Consider the following 18,464-nt stretch of genomic DNA (forward strand, 5'->3'; position numbering starts at 1 on the left):
TAGGCTAAAAAAGGCTTGACCAAACTATATGCTATTTATAAGAGACTAACCCTAAATTCAAAGACACAAGTAGATTGAAAGTGAAAGAATGGAAAAAAATATGCTATGCAAATAGTTATCAAAAGAAAGCTGGGTTAGCTATACTAAAATCAGAAAAAAATAGACCTTAGATCAAAAATTGTTATGAGGAAAAGAGAAGGTCATGATATACTAATAAAGGGGTCAATTCAACAAAAAGACATAAAAATTATAACTATAACTATATATGTATATATATATACCTAATGGCAAAGCACCAAAATATATGAAGCACATATTGACATATTTGAAGGGAGAAATAGAAGGTTCTACACTGATAGTAGGAGACTTTAGTATACCACTTCCATAATGGATAGAACATCTAAAAGAAGATCAATAAGGAAATAGAAGATTTGAATGATACTCTACACTAACTATATCTAACAGACATATACAGAACACTTCACCCAACTACAGAAAACACATTTTTCTCTAATGTACAATGTTCATTCTCCAAGGTAGACCATATGTTAAGTCACAAAACAAGTCTCAATCAATTAAAAAACATTGAAATCATACCATGTGTCTTCTCCAACCACAATGGTATGAAGCTAGAAATCAATAACAGAGAGAGAACTGGAAAATTCACAAATATATGGAAATTAAACAATGTATTCTTTAAGAACAAAGAGGTCAAGAAAGAAATCACAACAGAAACCAGGAAATATCTTTAGGTGAATGAAAATTAAAACACAATGTACCAAAACTTATGGGATGCAGCAAAGGCAGTGATGAGAGGGAAATTTATAGCTCTAACTAATCACATAGAAAAGAGAAAGAACTCAAATCAGAACCCTAACCACACAACTGGAGGATTTAGAAAAAGAAAAGCCAAATAAACCCAAAGAGAGCAGAAGGGAGGAAATAACAAATATTACAGTAAAAATAAATGAATGTAGAATAAAAACAATAGAGAATCAATGAAACCAAAAGTTGGGCTTTTGAAAAGATAAACAAAATCAACAAACCTTAGCTAGACTGTCTAAGAAAAATAGTGAGAGGCCACAGATAACTAACATTGGAAATGAAAGGGGGACATTACTACTGACCCTACAGAAATAAAAAGGATTATAACAGGATACTATGAACAACTGCATGCCAAAAAATTAGATAACCTAGAAGAAATGGATAAATTCCTAGAAACACACAAAATACCTACACTGACTCAAGAAGAAATAAAAGATGTCACCAGACCATAACCAGTAAAGAGAATGAATCAGTATTCAAAAACTTTGCAACAAAGAAAAGCCCAGCACCAGATGGATTCACAGGGGGGATTTTCCTAACATCCCATGAAGAATTAACATCAATCCTGCTCAAGCTGTTCCAAAAAAAATTAAAGAGGATGGAACATTCCCTAATTCATTCTACAAGGTCAACATCACCCTCATACCAAAGCTAGATAAAGATACCACAAGAAAAGAAAATTATGGAACAATATCTCTTATGAATATAGATGGAAAAACCTTCAATAAAATATTAGTAGATGAATCCAATGGCACATTTAAAGAATTATACACCATGATTAAGGGGGATTTATCCCAGGTATGCAAGGGTGGTTTAACATAAGAAAATCAATTAATATAATACACCACATTAACAGAATAAAGAGAAGAAAACACATGATCTTCTCAATTCATAGAGAAAAGGAATTTGACAAAATCCAGCACCCTTCCTGATACAAACACTTAGAAAAATAGAAATGGAAGGAAACTCCATCAACTTGATAAAGGGAATATATCAAAAAAATACTGCTAGTATCATATTCAATTGTAGAAAAACTGAAAGATTTTCCTCTAGGATCAAGTAAAAGATAAGGAAGCCCACTGTTATCACTGTTATTTAACATTGTACTGGAACTTCTGCCCAGAGAAATTGGGCAAGAGAAAGAAATAAAAGGCATCCATATTGGAAAGGAAGAAGTGAAAGTTTCCCTGTTTGCAGATGACATGACCCTATATACAGAAAATCCTGAAAACTCTACAACAAAGCTACTAGATCTAATAAATGCATTCAACAAACTTGTGGGTACAATATCAACACCCCAAAATCAGCAGTGTTTCCATACACTAGTAATGAATAATCAGAATTAGAAATCAAGAAAAAAATTTCATTTACAATAGCAACTAAAAGCATCAAATATCCAGAAGGATGTAAAGGACTTGTATACAGAAACTACAAAACACTGATAGAAGAAACCAAAGAAGACCTAAATAAATTGAAGGGCATTCCATATTCATGGATGGGAAAACTAAATATTATTAAGATGTCAATTCTATTTGAAGTCATTTGCAGATTCAATGCAATCCCAATGAAATTTCCAACAACTTTCTTTGCAGAAATGGAAAAGCCAAACATCAAATGGAAGGGTAAGGGGTCCCAAATAGTCACAGCCATCTTGAAAAAGCTGAATGAAGTTGAAAGACTCACACGTCCTGGTCTTAATAGTTATTACAAATCCACAGTAATCCAAACAACATGGTACTGGCACAAGGACAGACATAAAGATCAATGGAATCCAACCGACAGTTCAGAAATCAACCTTTACATTTATGGCCAACTGAATTTTTATTAAATTCAGTTTTATTGAGATATGTTCACATACCATACAATCATCCATGGTGTGCAATCAACTGTTCATAGTACCATCATGTAGTTATGCATTCATCACCCCAATCTATTTTTGAACATATTCCTTACACCAGAAAGAATAAGAATAAGAATAAAAAAGTAAAAAAGAGTACCCAAATCATCCCCCCTATTCCACCCTATTTTTCATTTAGTTTTTGTTCCCATTTTTCTGTTCATCCATCCATACACTGGATAAAGGGAGTGAGATCAATAAGGTTTTCACAATCACACTGTCACCCACTGTAAGCTACATTGTTATACAATCGTCTTCAAGAGTCAAGGCTACTGGGTTGGAATTTGATAGTTTCAGGTATTTACTTCTAGCTATTCCAGTACATTAAAACCTAAAAAGGGTTATCTATATAGTGCATAAGAATGTCTGCCAGAGTGAACTCTCAACTCCATTTGAAATCTCTCAGCCACTGAAACTTTATTTCATTTCATTTCTCATCCCCGTTTTGGTCAAGAAGATGTTCTCAATCCCACAATGCCAGGTCCAGATTCATCCCCAGGAGTCATATCCTGCGTTGCCAGGGAGCTCTGCACCCCTGAGAGTCAGGTTCCACGCAGTGAGTTCACCTGCCAAATTGACTTAGCTAGGGAGAGAGTATGGCCAACTAATTTTTGACAAGGGGACAAAGACCAGTCAGTTGGGAAAGAATAGTCTCATCAACAAATGGTGCTGGGAGAATTGGATATCCATATGCAAAAGAATGAAGGAAGACCCCTATTTCACCATCATATACAAAAATCAAATCAAAATGGATCAAAGACCTAAATATAAGAGCCAGAACTAACAACTCCTAGAAGAAAGCACCTAGTAGGGAAGCATCTTCAGGACGTTGTGCTAGGCAATGTTTTCTTAGGCTTTACACCCAAAACATAAGCAACAAAAGAAAAAGAATAGATAAATGCAACCTTGTCAAAATTAAAAACTCTTGTTCATCGAAGGACTTTATTCATGAAAGTAAAATGACAACCTACACATCGGGAGAAAATTTTGGAAAACACATATTTGATAAGGGTTATATATCCAGAATATATATAGGATTTCTTCAACTCAAAAAGACAAAGAAAAACAACCCAATTTAAAAATGGGCAAAAGACCTAAATAGACATTACACCAAAGAGGCTATACAAATGGCCAAAAAGCTCATGAAAGATGTTCAACATCGTTAGCAATTAGGGAAATACAAATCAAAACCACAATGAGATGCCATTTCATATCCATTAGAATGACTGTTAAGACAACAGAATCTTACCAATGTTGGAGAGGATGTAGAGAAATAAGAACATTGCTGGTGGGAATATAAAATGGAACAGCCACTGAGGAAGACAGTTTGACAGTTTCTAGGAAAGTTTAGAATTTCCATATGACTGGGCAAATGTATATACTAGGTATATACCCCCAAAAATTGAAAGGTGGGACTCAAACAGATATTTGCACACTGATGTTCATGGTGGCATTATTTACAATTGCTAAAAGATGGAAGCAACCCAAGTGTCCATCAATGGATGAATGGATAAACAAAATGTGGTATATACACATTTTATTATTAAGCCATAAAAAGTAAGGAAGTTCTTGACTCCCAGGGGAAAGAATCTCCCTGGTGACTTGGGACACGACTCCCAGGAATGAGCCTGGCCCTGGCATTGAGGGATTGAAAATGCCTACTTGACCAAAAGGGGGAAAAGGAAGGCAACAAAATAAGGTTACAGTGGCTAAGAGAGCTCCAAGTCGAAAGGCTATCCCAGAGGTTTCTCTTATGCAAGCTCCAGCTAGACATCCCAAATGGCCACAGTATGCCATGCCCTTACCAACAGTAGTCCTGAAATACCTAGGTCCCTATCTGAGATTCTATAAAAGATTCACTAAAAAATTCATCTCTCAGAAACTTAAATCCAACAGAGTGTTCCTATGCCAGACAAGTCCTAAAACCCAGAGACAACAGCCTCTTTAAGAACAACAATCAGATGCAGTCACCTTCCCCGTAATGTCAACAACCCCTTTCAGTATGAACAAGTTAGGATGGTCACTGAAGATTGAGAAAGTAATTTTAAAAAAAGGAAGGGGTAGCAACAGAAAAGATAGGATTTAACAAAGGATTACGAATACTGAAACTTTATATAAATATACAAATAAATATATATATATATATTTTAGATGTTAGGGTATTAGAATAGCTAGAAGGAAATATCTGAAATAGTGGAACTGTAACCTATAACAGAAATCAATGAAATAGAAAACAAAACAAAACAAAAATATAATAAAGAAATCAGTTCATTGAATTGTGCTTTGAAAGTTATCACCTTTCTGTAGATATCCTGTCTTTCACAATAAGGAAAGAACTGAAACTGTGGAACTATAACCCATAATATTTTTTGAAATTACCTATATAACTGCTTATTGAGCTGTACTTTGAAATTTAACACTTTTCTGTATACACACATATGATATTTTACAATAATGGAAATAACTGAAATTGTGGAACTGTAACCTATAACATTCTTTGAAATTTGCCCTCTAACTACTTGTTAAATTGAAAGTTATCACTATTATGTATATATGTTAAAGTTCACAATAAAAAATGCATACACTAAAACTTTTTAAAAAAGTAATGAAGTTCTGATACACATGACAACATGGATGAACCTTGAAACATCATGTTGAGTGAAATAAGCCAGATACAAAAGGGACAAATATTATACGATCTCAATGATAGGAAATAATTAGAATAAGCAAATTCCAAGTCAGACACGAGAATACAGGCTACCAGAGCCATGGTGAGGGGAGGGAATGGGGAGTTAAATACTTAAACTGCACAGAGTTTCTATTTGTGTTGATGGAAATGTTTAGGTAATGGGTGGTGGTGATGGTGGCACAACATTGTGAACGTAATTAACAGCACTGAATTACATATTTGAATGTAGTTAAAAGGGGGATATTTTAGGTTGTATATATGTTACTAGAATTAAAATTTTAAAAAAAGCCCTGGCACCATACAAGACAATGATCCTTAAAGTAAATCATAAACTAAAGTTAATAGTATAATTATAATATTATTTTGTAATTTGTAGCAAATGTACCACATTAATGCAAGATGTTAATAAAGGGGTATCTGAATTTTCTGTGTGATTTTTCTTGTATATCTACAACTTCTCTAAAAAAATTTATAGATATAAACTTCATAATATTCCCCTACTATCCATTTAGTATCTGTAGAATCTATAATGACATCCCTCTCTCATTCCTGATACTAGTAATTTATCTCTTCTCTTTTTCTTTCCCTGATCAATCTAGCTAGAGGTTGATCAATTTTATTTATCTTCTCAAAGAACCAACTTTTTGTTCCACTGATTTCTCTATTATTTTTTTCTGTTTTCTATTTCATTGATTTCTGTTTCGATCTTTATTATTTCTTCTCTTTTGCTTACTTGGGTTTTATTTTCCCTTCTTTCTCTAGTTTCTTAAAGTGGAGGGTGAGGTCATTGATTTGGCAACATTTTTTGTTTTCTAATACAGGCATTTTACTATACATTTACATTTTCAGAAATGGAAGTCTCTTCCTTTTTTTAATTAAAATATTTTTTATCACATCCATGTTTGATGTCCTCCCTGGCCTTAGATAAGGAAGAGGAGTCTGGAAAGAGAGTATAAGGAATTCTAAAAATTTAACCACAGCAGTTTTTTCAGTGGCTTATTGTCTCATTGTCTCAACTTGGCTTTTTACCAAGGAGTGTTTGTATATGTGTGTTCTCATCTAGAATACATTTCAGAACCAATAAATACACTAAATATAAAATAAAATAAAGCCAAATAAAAATTTTCTGAGCAGCCAAATTTGATATAAAATCATAAAAGCATACTATTGATTGTCTGGGCTGAAAAGTCTGTGTTTTATTTACAGGAGAACACTTCAGATTCACACTCTTAAATTATAAATGATTTTAACATTGGGATATTATGTTTCTAAGCTCATTCTACAGACATTCTACTTGAAGGGCAAGGGGTTAAACCGGGCATTCATGCTGAGAAGCCGGTGAGGTGTCCCTGCCCTTTCCAGAGGCCAGGGCACGCTTGTGTCTGAAGCTGGCCCTTTCTCCTCAGGCGGTACAGCAAACACACTGACCGGGGAGCGTTCCTTTCCCAGGCTCCATGAAGTCCATTTTGCACTGTCCTTCCTCAGATCATACACTAGAAAATGTTATCAATTGTCTTGTGACTTTCTTACATAAATCACATTCTGGTCCTATTGTAGATGCCTTAATTCTATTTGTGGGTTTCCAAATCTCTCCAAATCATTTATACACAGATGGTCTCTTGGGTTATTGCTACAGGGGGTTAGTCACCTTCATTTGTGCTGACTTTTGCTAGTTTCACTCTCAGTATAATTTAATTTAATTTCCAGGTCTGGCGATGGTGCACCTTCTTTTTTCAGGCTGGACAAATGTGCACCGAGCTTAAGCCCATTGCCCAGGCAGAGTGGTGGTACTTTCTATCCATCCCCTCCCTCCAGTGTGATGAAATTCTCTGCCTTTCAAATTTTTCCTGGTCCTTTGCCTTCAATTGTATTCCCTGAGGAGGGTGTGTGACTCACCTACGTGAACTACAGAAAACCTGTGCATCTTTTTACTAGATCTTTCTGTTTTGACTTGTATGTTCTATTCAGGAAAATTCCTGTTTGTTAATAAGAGCAATTATTTTCAAGAAAGGCTAAACTCAAATCAAGACCGGTCCTGGCTTGTTTGCCTGAGTTTCTTGAAAAACGGAATCTGAAATTTGTCTCTTAGTTTCCATATTTACCATAAATAGTTGCGGCTCTGTTATTTCCATCAGTAGTCTTAACTTTGTCTATAGGCCCTCACGGCCTGCATTATTCCTCCATTTCTTCCTCTCAATTTTCCCACTACCATCCTTTTTCTCAGAAAACCCTGCAATTTGTTCTGGGGCCTTCCCTCTGGGAGGACTGGCCAAGGAAAGGACTGAGTAAGATACATTGTGAAATTGTGGCTAGAACTGAGCAATGACCTGTAAGACTCTACAAATGTTAATTTGGGAAACGTTGTTTTAAATAATTTTTTCTTTTGTCTACTTCCATGTCAAATATGTCTATCCTATGAGTCCCAAACCTTTCCAAGTGTCAGCACCCAGAGGCTATGAATAAAGTCATTTAGACTTGTATGCTATTGGCAATAGCTCTCACTTGGTACCTGGAGGACTGGAGGGCCCCTTCTGAGGTTCTCTCTTGCCTCTAGCACCTAGGAATCTTCAAGGGGTGACTCACGTGTTCTCAGGATAACTTGTTGGTGCTTGTTACAGGTTAATCATGTCCCCCACAAACACATGCTCAATACTAAACCCTGTTCGGTGGGTGTAAACTTATTTGTAAATAGAATCTTCAAAGATCCTCATTAGATGGAGCCAAACTGAAACAGGATGGGCCTTTATCCAATATGATCAGCGTCTTTATAAGGAAAGGAAATCTAGATGGAGGTTCGGATGAATGAAAAGGAGAAGTAGAAGGCGCAGGAGTCGTCTAAGGAGACAGATGCCTGTGACAGAGGCAGAGACTGATTGCCAACAAGGCACCAGCAGAATGCTACGGACTTTGGAGAAAGCACGGCCTGCTGATACCTTGATTTTGAACTTCTAGCTTCCAAAACTAGGAGACAATAAATTCCTCTTTTATAAGCCAACCAGCCTGTAGTATTTGTAACTGCAGCCCTGGGAAAAGAAGACAGTGCTCCTAAGGCAGATGCTTCCATAGCTCCCTCCACTGCACCACACTCAGGCCCAGATCTCTGCTCCACAGGCCATGGCCAGGCCCCCACTTAAAGTTCCCATCACTCACTGCATTCCCTGCAGCTGCCTGCCTTGGGCTTCTGCTCAACCGGAAGCCCTGGCAGATACCTGCTCCACTGTGGCCACTCATCTCACTCCACAGTATGATACTCTGCCTTCTTAACCAACAAGCCATCTTTCTTTTGCCATTTGGAAACAGCTGTCTCTCTTCTGTGTTCCACTCTTTTCGAAGTGTCCTCACAGTAGGGTTACTTGGGCCTTTAGTATTTAGTAGATAAGGCTTTTAGTTTGTATATAGTTCTTTTCTGGTTTAAAAAGCTGCCTACCGTGGCACACCCAGCAGTCCCATAGATCTATTTCTTGCTTCAGTAGACCCAAGGACTATCCCACCTCTTCAGTCTCATACTACCCTCTAACTGCCTCTCCAATTGCAACTTCTGGGACCATCTTCTCAGTTATCCCCTGCTTCCAAGACCAGCTGTCACCTTTTTTTGTGTGATTAGCTCCTCATTGTACATCAACCATAAGCTCCCAGATCCCTCAGAATTACTCTGCCGAAGTGGAGGCCTCAGTCAACGGCCTGGTCAACCTGCATCTATGAACCTCCTACACGTACCTGTCTCTGGGCTTCTATTCGACTGTGACGATTTGGCTCTGAAGGGTGTGGACAACTTCTTTCACGAGTTGGCGAAGGAGAAGCGCGAGGGTGCAAAGCATCTCCTGAAAATGCAATACCAGGGTGGTGTCAGGCTATCTTCCAGGACGTGCAGTTCTGTGACTTCCTGGAGAGCCATATCCTAGAGGAGCAGGTGAAACTCATCAAGAAAATGGGTGACCACCCGACCAACCTCTTCAGGCTGGCGGACCTGTCTGGGCGAGTGGGTATCTCTTAGAAAGTCTCTCCCCCAAGCTTGACTAGGAGCTTCTGGAGCCCAGAGGCCTTTGGGGAGGCCTCTCTGCACTCCTCTGGCTTCCAGGCTTCTGCCTAAGCCCCTCTCTCCAGCCGGGAGGCATCTTTTTAACCAACCACCTTGCAGCCCTACTCCAACAAGCCACGAATGAAATGTAAGCAATAGAACTTTCTGCAGGGGAAAAAACAGCTGTGACCATACTTACTCAGAACCAGCATTCCTTTCTTACAATTTGACCCTTGTTTAGAATTATCTAACTCTTGGTTTTAGAGGCCTATTTTATTCTGTTTCATGCACCTAATGGTTCTTCCTTGAAATTTGTCTTCTGTTTTAACTCTTCCCTCCCTCAGTTCTCCAATGATAACTGGACCCCAAGCTTAGATACTCTGCTCTTTTTTCCAAAGGGTCTTTATTAGAGGCACTCAGTTAATGACTTTAACTACAATTAATGGAGTGTTTATTGAACCAGTAATATGTCATAGAATTTAGTATATTATTTCATTTAATTCTCGCAAAAACCCTACACAACAGGTGGGTTAATAACCACGATGTGACACAGAAGCAGATCAAGGATAACATTACCCAACAGGTCGTTAACTTTTCCCTGTGAACCTCTCAGTAAGGGAGGTTACGATGCAATTAAATATTCGCATCCTGTTACTGCCTAATTCTAAATTTAGGATATGAAACAGTAACATTCTGTGCTGAGAAAGTTGCCCTGCAAATGCAGCCTAAAAAATCATAATGTGTGCTTTCCAGTGTTGATCTGGAACTGAAACTATTGTCAGGTTTTGAATGAATCATAGAATTTTATTAAATCACGGGTTGGTTATCTCTTAAATATTAGATTGGATTAAATCAAACAATGGCTGAACACAAAGGCAAAGACCAAGAAAGCCTCAGAGAAAACAGTATATATTTTCTTTTTTGCCTGTGTGACAAGTTCACATCTTTTATTATGCCCAGTGTTTCCAATCTTCCTTTATTTATATCTGTCCTCTCCAATTCCATCTTCTTAATAAAAGAGGTTCTAAAATAGGACATGCCTCTTGAAATCAATGAAATAGAAATTTACATATATTAAAAGTAAGCCAGATTCCTCTAATAATCTACTTAATTTAAGTTTTTATTGTCCCACTGAAACGTTTATAAAACTAATATAAAACTATGATATTCTGTAGTGAATGTAGTAGAATATAGCCATTTATTACAAAAGGAGATGAATAAACAAAAAGAGACAAACACTGTTACTTAAAAAGGAAAGTGTGGAGCAAAAGGGGTTATTAATCAAAGACAGAAAATTATGAAATAACTGTTACGTTTATTAGCAGCATTAAAATGTGTTTTTGTAAGACATTACATAAAGGCGATCACAACTTGTATTTGAGGCATTTTGCACAATGTAGCCTCAGAAAAAAAAATTTTAAGAAATTATTAAATGGTTATCATCTTTAATTTTAAAAAAGATTAATAACAACTTGTCTCTCCAGTAGCTTGTCTGGGGGGAAAAAAAGGAGAGCAGTAAAGACAAGAGCTTCAGAATTACTCCTGTTAGAGGGGCTCACCTGCTACAGCCATTATCTTTTTGTGGCTACATTTTCCCGTGATCGTCATCACCCTTATCCCCATCCCTGTCTCTCATGTCTAATTAGTGAGCAGAGGGGGTCTTTGGAGCTTTGGCACATTGTCCACTTTTTCCTCCAAGTTCTCCCTTAGGTCAAGCAGGCAGATTTTCCTCCAACCACAACCCCAGTGCTTGTTCTACTGATACCAGCCCCCCAGGACAGCAATGTGTGAACCCAGCAAGGAATTATAGGGAGAGTGAGTCTCTCCTGTCTGATAACCAATTCCTCTCATTTGAGAATAAAATAACAGCATTTCCAGAAAACGCCAGCTGTTGAAAGCAGATACCTCGACCTGCTGAGACTCTTACCTCCAAAACCACCTAAACGTTCTTCCCCCGGGACTCATGCTGCATGTAAGTGCATAGTTGCAGTCCCCTGGGCCATCTGCATAAAGGGCAGCGGGGCAGGATTGCAAATGAGCACTGAGCCGTTCATGCCCACACCCCAGTTCTCAGGCTCACTGACTCAGTTGGTTACAGCCCAATGCCCAGTGGGATTTTATTTTATAGCTAGACTTCATCATAATCCTGCAGTTATGTGTACATGGATCAGCACAAATCCATTACGACATCTAGGTATGCAACTCTAGGACATGTCTTAACAGTGGAAGTTTAGTAGTTCCCCTTCCTTCTTACGCAGAAGGGACAGAGTGAAAGGTGAGCTCCCCCAGAGGCTGTCAGCATGGCCCGACGTGCTCAGGACTGAATCCCACCTTTGTCATTTATAAACTCAGTAACTGGGCATACCCCTCAAACTTTCTGATCCTCGGTTTCCCTCTTAGTAAAATAAGGAAAAACCACTTAAACCTTTTAGGGGCTAAATATAAGATACATCATACACTCTGCATAATGCTGCTTATAATTGACAATCAATAAATGGTTTTTTAATCATTATTATGTCTTACCTGGGATTTATAAAACAGTTTGGCCCAGAGGTTAAGAGCATGGATTCTGGATCCAGGCTGCTTGGGTTCAAACCCTGGCTTCCTAGCTTGCTAGGTGTATAACCTGGGCAAGTTACTAAACATCTCTGTGCCTCAATTTCCTCATCTGTAAAATAGAAGATAATAATACCACTCCATAGGATGGATGTGAGGTTCTAAATGAGTTAACAGATATAATGCACTTAGAAAAGTAGGTGCCACCTATTTTTATTAATAATTTAAGCTACGTAATGTTAGTAAGATACATCTATTAAATAAGAAATAAGATACAGAAAAGTCAACGGGATGAAAAAAATAAACATAATGATTTTTTACCCAGTCAGTTAATGACAAAGAAAGGAATTTCATGCTACATCTTCAGATATTCCTGGAACTGGATTTGGTTGGTGTTTTAGTTTCCTAGGCTGCTCAAAGCAAATACCAGGAAATTGGGCAGGTTAAACAATGGGAATTTGTTAGCTTACAGTTTGAGGCTGTAAAATGTCCAAATCAAGGCATCATCAAGGCAATGCTTTCTTCCCAAAGACTGGCTGGCACAATCCATGGCTCCTCTGCCACATGACAAAGCACATAGCGGCATCTGCTGCTTTCTCCCCTCTCTTCCGAATTCATTGATTTCAGCTTCTTGCCTCTATGGCTTTCTCTCTCACATGTCGTAATTCATTCCTTTTATAAAGGACTCCAGTAATTGGATTAAGACCCATCCTGATTGAGGTGGGTCACACCTCAGCTGAAGTAACTTCTTCAAAACATCCTACTTACAATGGGTTTACACCCAAAGGAATGGATTATATTTAAGACATGTTTTTCTGGGGTACATACAGCCTCAAACTACTACAATTGGTATGCAAGGACTAAGAAGGTAAATATATTTCAGACCGAAAAAGCAAATACTACTTGAGCAATAAGTCCCCTTGTAAAACATACACCTGGAAATTGCAAAGGTCAGATAAACATTTCAAACTGAACTGGATCCTCTGTGGGATTTATACATTTTGAAGTTGTTAACACCTAAGGATGTGTAGGGGTCAAATCTGTGCCTCCCCCTGCCTGGTCTCTCCCAGAGACTAGGTCTAGGACAGGCTTACAGGGTGAAAAACTTCTGAGGTGCCTATGCTGCACACTCCTTGCTGATTGTGTGGCCAACTGGAGAGAACAGGAGAAACATTTTTCGACCCTTTGCCCAGCCTAGAATGATTGACAGAGTGGCAGCATTTAACCCTGTTACCCGGTACCAAAAGAATGGACACCTTGGCCCACTGTGGGGATTCAACCACTGCCCCCGCACCTGGCTGCAAGAGCCTCACCTGGGACTTGACTCACTTAGTATCAGAGTTTTCCAGCCCATAGGACCTATTCAAAGAGTCACTGTGAAGCCCCAAATATTCTTTCCTTGCTCCTTGCTGTGTTGATTTGAGTCTGTTGCAGTGTAATAAAATTTTTAAAAGGGAGAATTTTCATTCAAACCCTGTTTCTCGTTCCCTATGAATAAGAATTTTTTCTTTATAGATATCCATAAAATGAGAGTGATATGAAATCTTTATGAATCTGCAATATTTAAATAAATTGACGTTTTTAAAAAGGTCATCTTTCTCTTGTAGTTAAAGAATATAATTGATGGGATTGTGTTTCTAGCAACATGTCCCTTCAAGGCATACTGAAAGGAACTGGTAGTGAGAGGCAAAAAAGAGAATCCGAAGCCTTATGGATTACTTTGGGAAGATCCAGTGTTGGTGTTCCAGTTTGCTAATGCAGCCGTTACGCAAAATACCAGAAATGGACCGGCTTTTATAAAGGGGGTTTATCTGGTTACAAAGTTACAGTCTTAAGGCCATAAATGTGTCTAAGCTAAGGCATCAGCAATAGAGTACCTTCACAGAAGAATGGCCAGTGGTGTCTGGAACACTTCTGTTGTCTGGGAAGGCACATGGTTGGCATCATCTTCCTTTGCTCCCAGGTTGTATTTCAAAATGGCATTCTCCAGAATGTCTGTCTTAGCTGCAGCACTGAGCTCTTTCTGTCTGAGCTCTTATATGGCTCCGGTGATTTAAATAAGACCCATTCTGAATGGGTGGGGCCACACCTCAATGGAAATAATCTAATCAAAGGCGTTACCTACAATTGGGTGAGTCACATCTCCATGGAAACAACCTAATCCAAAGATTCCAACCTAATCAACACTTAACACGTCTGCCCCCACAAGATTGCATCAAAGAACATGGTGTTTGGGGGACATAATACATCCAAACCAACACAGTTGGCCTTTGCCATTTGGGGGGTTTCAGAGTATTTGGGGCCATAATCATTTCTGGTGTAAAAATGTTTTAAAGAGGAAACCTAAACCAGATTAAATCCATCATGTGGACTCTCACAACTGAAACCCACATAGAGCTGGACCATCTTGCTGTCACCTTGAAGCATGCCCCAGCAGGCTGTGTTGGCCAAAGGAACCACAGTCTCTGGGATGAGTACATTTGAAATGAAAAGCCTTCTCCCCTCTCATATATCTTATTCTCAGATAGAACCAGCTAGGAAGCCACCCTGGGTTTGGACACAGTAATGGCTTTACAAGAGAGGGGACTGAGGGAGTTGATGCTGGGGTGGCTCAGAACTTAGGTCTGGGGGACAGACAGAGTCAGATGGAGCTAGGATGTACATAAACTGTTCTAGTGCCCTGATACTGTAAACTTATTTGTCTATTATCGTCTCACCTACTCGGCAGTGTAGACTTGCTTATTTATTTATTGCTGTATCCACAATCATAAGTGTCTGGTATGTACTAGGCACTCAATAAATAATTTGTTTAATGAGTGAAATAATTTATTGAGCCCATATGAGTCAGGGATTGTTTTAAGTGGCATTTTAGGGATGAAAAAATTATAGAGAAAAGAGACTTTCTCAGTGTTACTCAAAATAGGAGTAGTTTCAGGATTTTAGACTTCTGGCTTTAGTCTACAAGACGCTGTGTTTCAAGAAAATAAGTATGCTTGTCTTGACTTTCCCTGTCCTTTTGTATGGAATGGGCCTTTCTAAGAATAGGACATTTTCTAAATCGACTCCTTTTGGACATTTGGGCGTTTGGGCATTTGGTCTCTCCGTGTTAATTTTCCTGATTTGTAAAATGAGCATGGCACCATGGGTTCTATCAAATGGATGCCCAGACAAATAGCAGTACTTAACCCTGAAGAACTATATATTTTAAATGTGGGGTAATGTCCAGGCCTCTTTTCAAAGGTCTCATAATGTAGGTATCATCACCATGCAGCAAATTACAGCCCATTCCCCCTGCCTCCTCCCTCCAGTGGCTGCCTCGTTCCGGTCTTCACCTGGGCCCCAGACTGAGAACAGTGAGGCAGTCAGAGCAGGTCAGAGGGATCCAGGAATCCAAGAAGAGGTTTTTGTTCCAAGAAAATACAAGGAATTATTATTCATCTAAGGTTCATTGTTTAAATTACCATGTTTATTTATGTCAACACAAAATACAATAAAACAACTTACAAAAAACCATGTCATCGTCACATAACATATCTCTTCAGTGAACAGAAGTACTACTGTTAATGTCTTGCCCTTTTCAAGGTCCAGCCTTGGGTCAAAACAGTATTCAGAGAAATAGCAAATTCTTCACTACCTGCCCCAACATACACACACAAAGGAAACATATTTTCTAACATTGCGTTCCAGTAATAACACAGAAATGTCACAGAAGTCCCACGTCGAGGTGAATGCCACTACTGTTTGTTGCAGTAGATTCTCCCCAGACTCTGGGCTTCTCTCTGGAACTTAAGGGTATATCATCCCTTCAGGTTTCTAAGGTAATTCTTTTAATGTATCACCGTACTCCCCAAGTGACTGATTTACATGAGTTATTCAGAAACCAGAAAAACAGAAAGTCTCCAAGTGACCAAACATGTACAGATCTTTCTAGAAGTGAAGAAACTTACCACAGATTACTCTGTGGCAATCCAATGGATAAACATGAAGCCTTCATTACATAAAGAACTATTCACCTAGTAAAAGGCTTCATACTGCATTTTAATCAAAGGTAATAAACGTTGCACAAAAGTACAATTCCCTACCTGTATTCTAGTAGTTTAAATGCAATTTATTGAGTCTCAGTATATTTTCAAACAAATGATAGTTATCACTTAACTAACAGAATCTTTCTATCATTTAGCTGACAAAAGAAGAGGTCTCATGCAGTGGGGAGAGGAAATAGCTTGCAGTCAGAAGATCTAGACTTTGGACACAGTTCTTCTACTCACTCTCCAAGCCTTCGTCTCCTTCTCTTTAAAGTCAGTTTAACATTTCCCCAGGCTCTTTATGAGAATCAAATGAGATATCAGTGCTTTGTAACGCAGGTATAAGAAATATGATTCTACAGAATCCATCTCTTTGATCAACTTTTGAATCCTTAACTATTCACAAGTAATTTGCAAGATTTTACCTTTTAAAGCAAATGTATGATGCAAATCCACCATGTGTGGCTGAAATGTGGAAGTTGCTTTATGCAGATGGGAAAAAATCATAGATAGAAAAGCCTCTTACTCCTGAAGGACTTGTATACTCATGATGTGTTTGACTTAAAACCATTAAAAATTTTATTCCGTTTAACCCATGTTCCTTTGGTATTATTGGAGTTCTCTGTGAATAAAATATCAAACCATTTAAAGCAAATTTCTGAAAAGAAATTGAAACTTTCATATGACATTTACAAGATTTAGAAGATTTTAAAACTGAGTAAAATGGAAGAAGTAATAGTTGGAAAACTAAGGGTCAAAACACACTGAATGTAGAGGTTTATTTTTCAGGCAATTAAAAATAAACTAAATGATTTGCTTGCTATTTTTGTTTACTGTTAACTTCCGAGTTTATAAATTACTCTTCCTCATCTGTAAAACAAAACAAAACAAAAATACTTGCTTGCACACCTGATGTTTACATGCAGAGAAATCCACTGACATTATTAACACTTCATTTTCATTCTTCCATTTGGGATAACTTTAGAAACAACTGCTTCCTCTCTGCTGAAGTAAACCGAGAATCTAATTTCTCTCAGATTTTGAATCTCCTCCTTTAGGAAAGGGCAGATTTACTAGAAGTTTAGAATTAAATAACAACTGTGGGGATGAACATAGGGACTTTGCAACATTGCTGAGACAAGGACTTCAGGTAGCTGCATTTCTGAAACATGGGAGATTCTAATTTCAATTATTCTTCTAGTGCAAGTCAGACCCCCATGAATCATTGTGGTAATTTTTTTGAGGCATCAGTGCAATGGAGTTAGTATTCCTCAGATGATCCCCCAAATCACCCCTTTGCTAAGGATATTTCTCTTCTTGATAATTTTGAACCTGTCAACATAGTCTCTAACCTTCATACAGTGAACAATCTCCAAATGACCTATTATCTTAAACCAGCCCCATTTTGAAGCAACAAAGAAAAATTAAATAACGCATTAAAATTTCATATCAGTGAAAGAGACTTTTCCATGCATCCTATCCCTCTGTGAAAATGTCCACCTTTTGTTTTTCCCTGTGTTTATAAGTTATGTTTTTGAAGGTACTGGTGGAGCCTCTGTACAGTGGATTGGTTCCCTAAAAACAAAAACAAAAATAAAAAGGTTCAATTGAAAGTATGTGCATTTTGTTATGAAGCTATTTTAATATCTCTAAATAATTTCAGGTGTATATAACAAATTAGAAGAGGTGGGTCAAATGAAATCTTGGAAGTCATTTGAACAGTTTTGATTAATTTGACATTTCATACTTTGAACATATTAAAATTCATACATCTTTATGTTATTTTGTACCATGCAGAAACAGTTCCACATGTGCATTCCAAAATCTTACCCATTTTGGAAATGCACTCTTTTGTGAGTGGCAAACAAGACTTTGGCTCTTTTTTCACTGCTGTTTCACCAGTTTGAAGACCAGCACCTGACTCATAGTAGGCACTCAATATTCACTGAATGAATACAATGAACTCTGATAAGTGACCCAAAAGTGAAATGCAAAGTAGTAAATGCAAAAAAGCAAAAAATGTGAAAACTGAAATTGGGAGAAGCATACCAAAGATGAAGGATACAATATCTGCCTTTAAGAAATGTGACGCTGGTGAGAGGACTCAAACCATGGCACAAATAATCTTGCTAAAGTGAGATCAAAGATCAACTAGCCCCTGGGAAAAATCAGGGAAAGACCCCCAGGACAGCCAACCCTTGCTATGGGTAGTAAAAGAACCCAGCTGGCTTTTGCTTATTAGAGAATAAGAGCGCGTGGAGCAGAGCCGCAGGAGACTGGTATGCAGGGATGCTGGGGTCGTGGAGGAGAGAGTGGAGGTCCCAAGGCAGTTCAGGCAACATGGCCTTGCCCTTGGGGCAATGGGGAGGCTGTGTGTCAATGCCTTGCTTGCTCAGCTATGCTGCTTTTCAGGTGCTGACAGCAGCCACACTGTCACCGGAAGGTACAGAAGAA

At 38.2% G+C, this 18,464-nt stretch overlaps 1 protein-coding gene across 5 annotated transcripts in view; it reads right to left on the bottom strand.

The window, feature by feature from the left end:
* Positions 1-15,429: 15,429 nt before the first annotated feature.
* ITGB6 (integrin subunit beta 6) overlaps positions 15,430-18,464 on the bottom strand; it is a 69,551-nt gene continuing 66,516 nt past the window's right edge. For all 5 annotated transcript variants that reach the window (XR_005218762.1, XM_037849269.1, XM_037849267.1 and 2 more), the window contains one exon: positions 15,430-17,585. Coding sequence is in view for 4 of the 5 variants with exons in the window: in XM_037849269.1 (XP_037705197.1) it covers positions 17,487-17,585 (99 nt within the window). In the remaining variant the exon portion in view is untranslated. The remainder of the gene's footprint in view (positions 17,586-18,464) is intronic.

Source organism: Choloepus didactylus, chromosome 9, assembly GCF_015220235.1.
Source record: "Choloepus didactylus isolate mChoDid1 chromosome 9, mChoDid1.pri, whole genome shotgun sequence".
Taxonomy (NCBI): domain Eukaryota; kingdom Metazoa; phylum Chordata; class Mammalia; order Pilosa; family Megalonychidae; genus Choloepus; species Choloepus didactylus.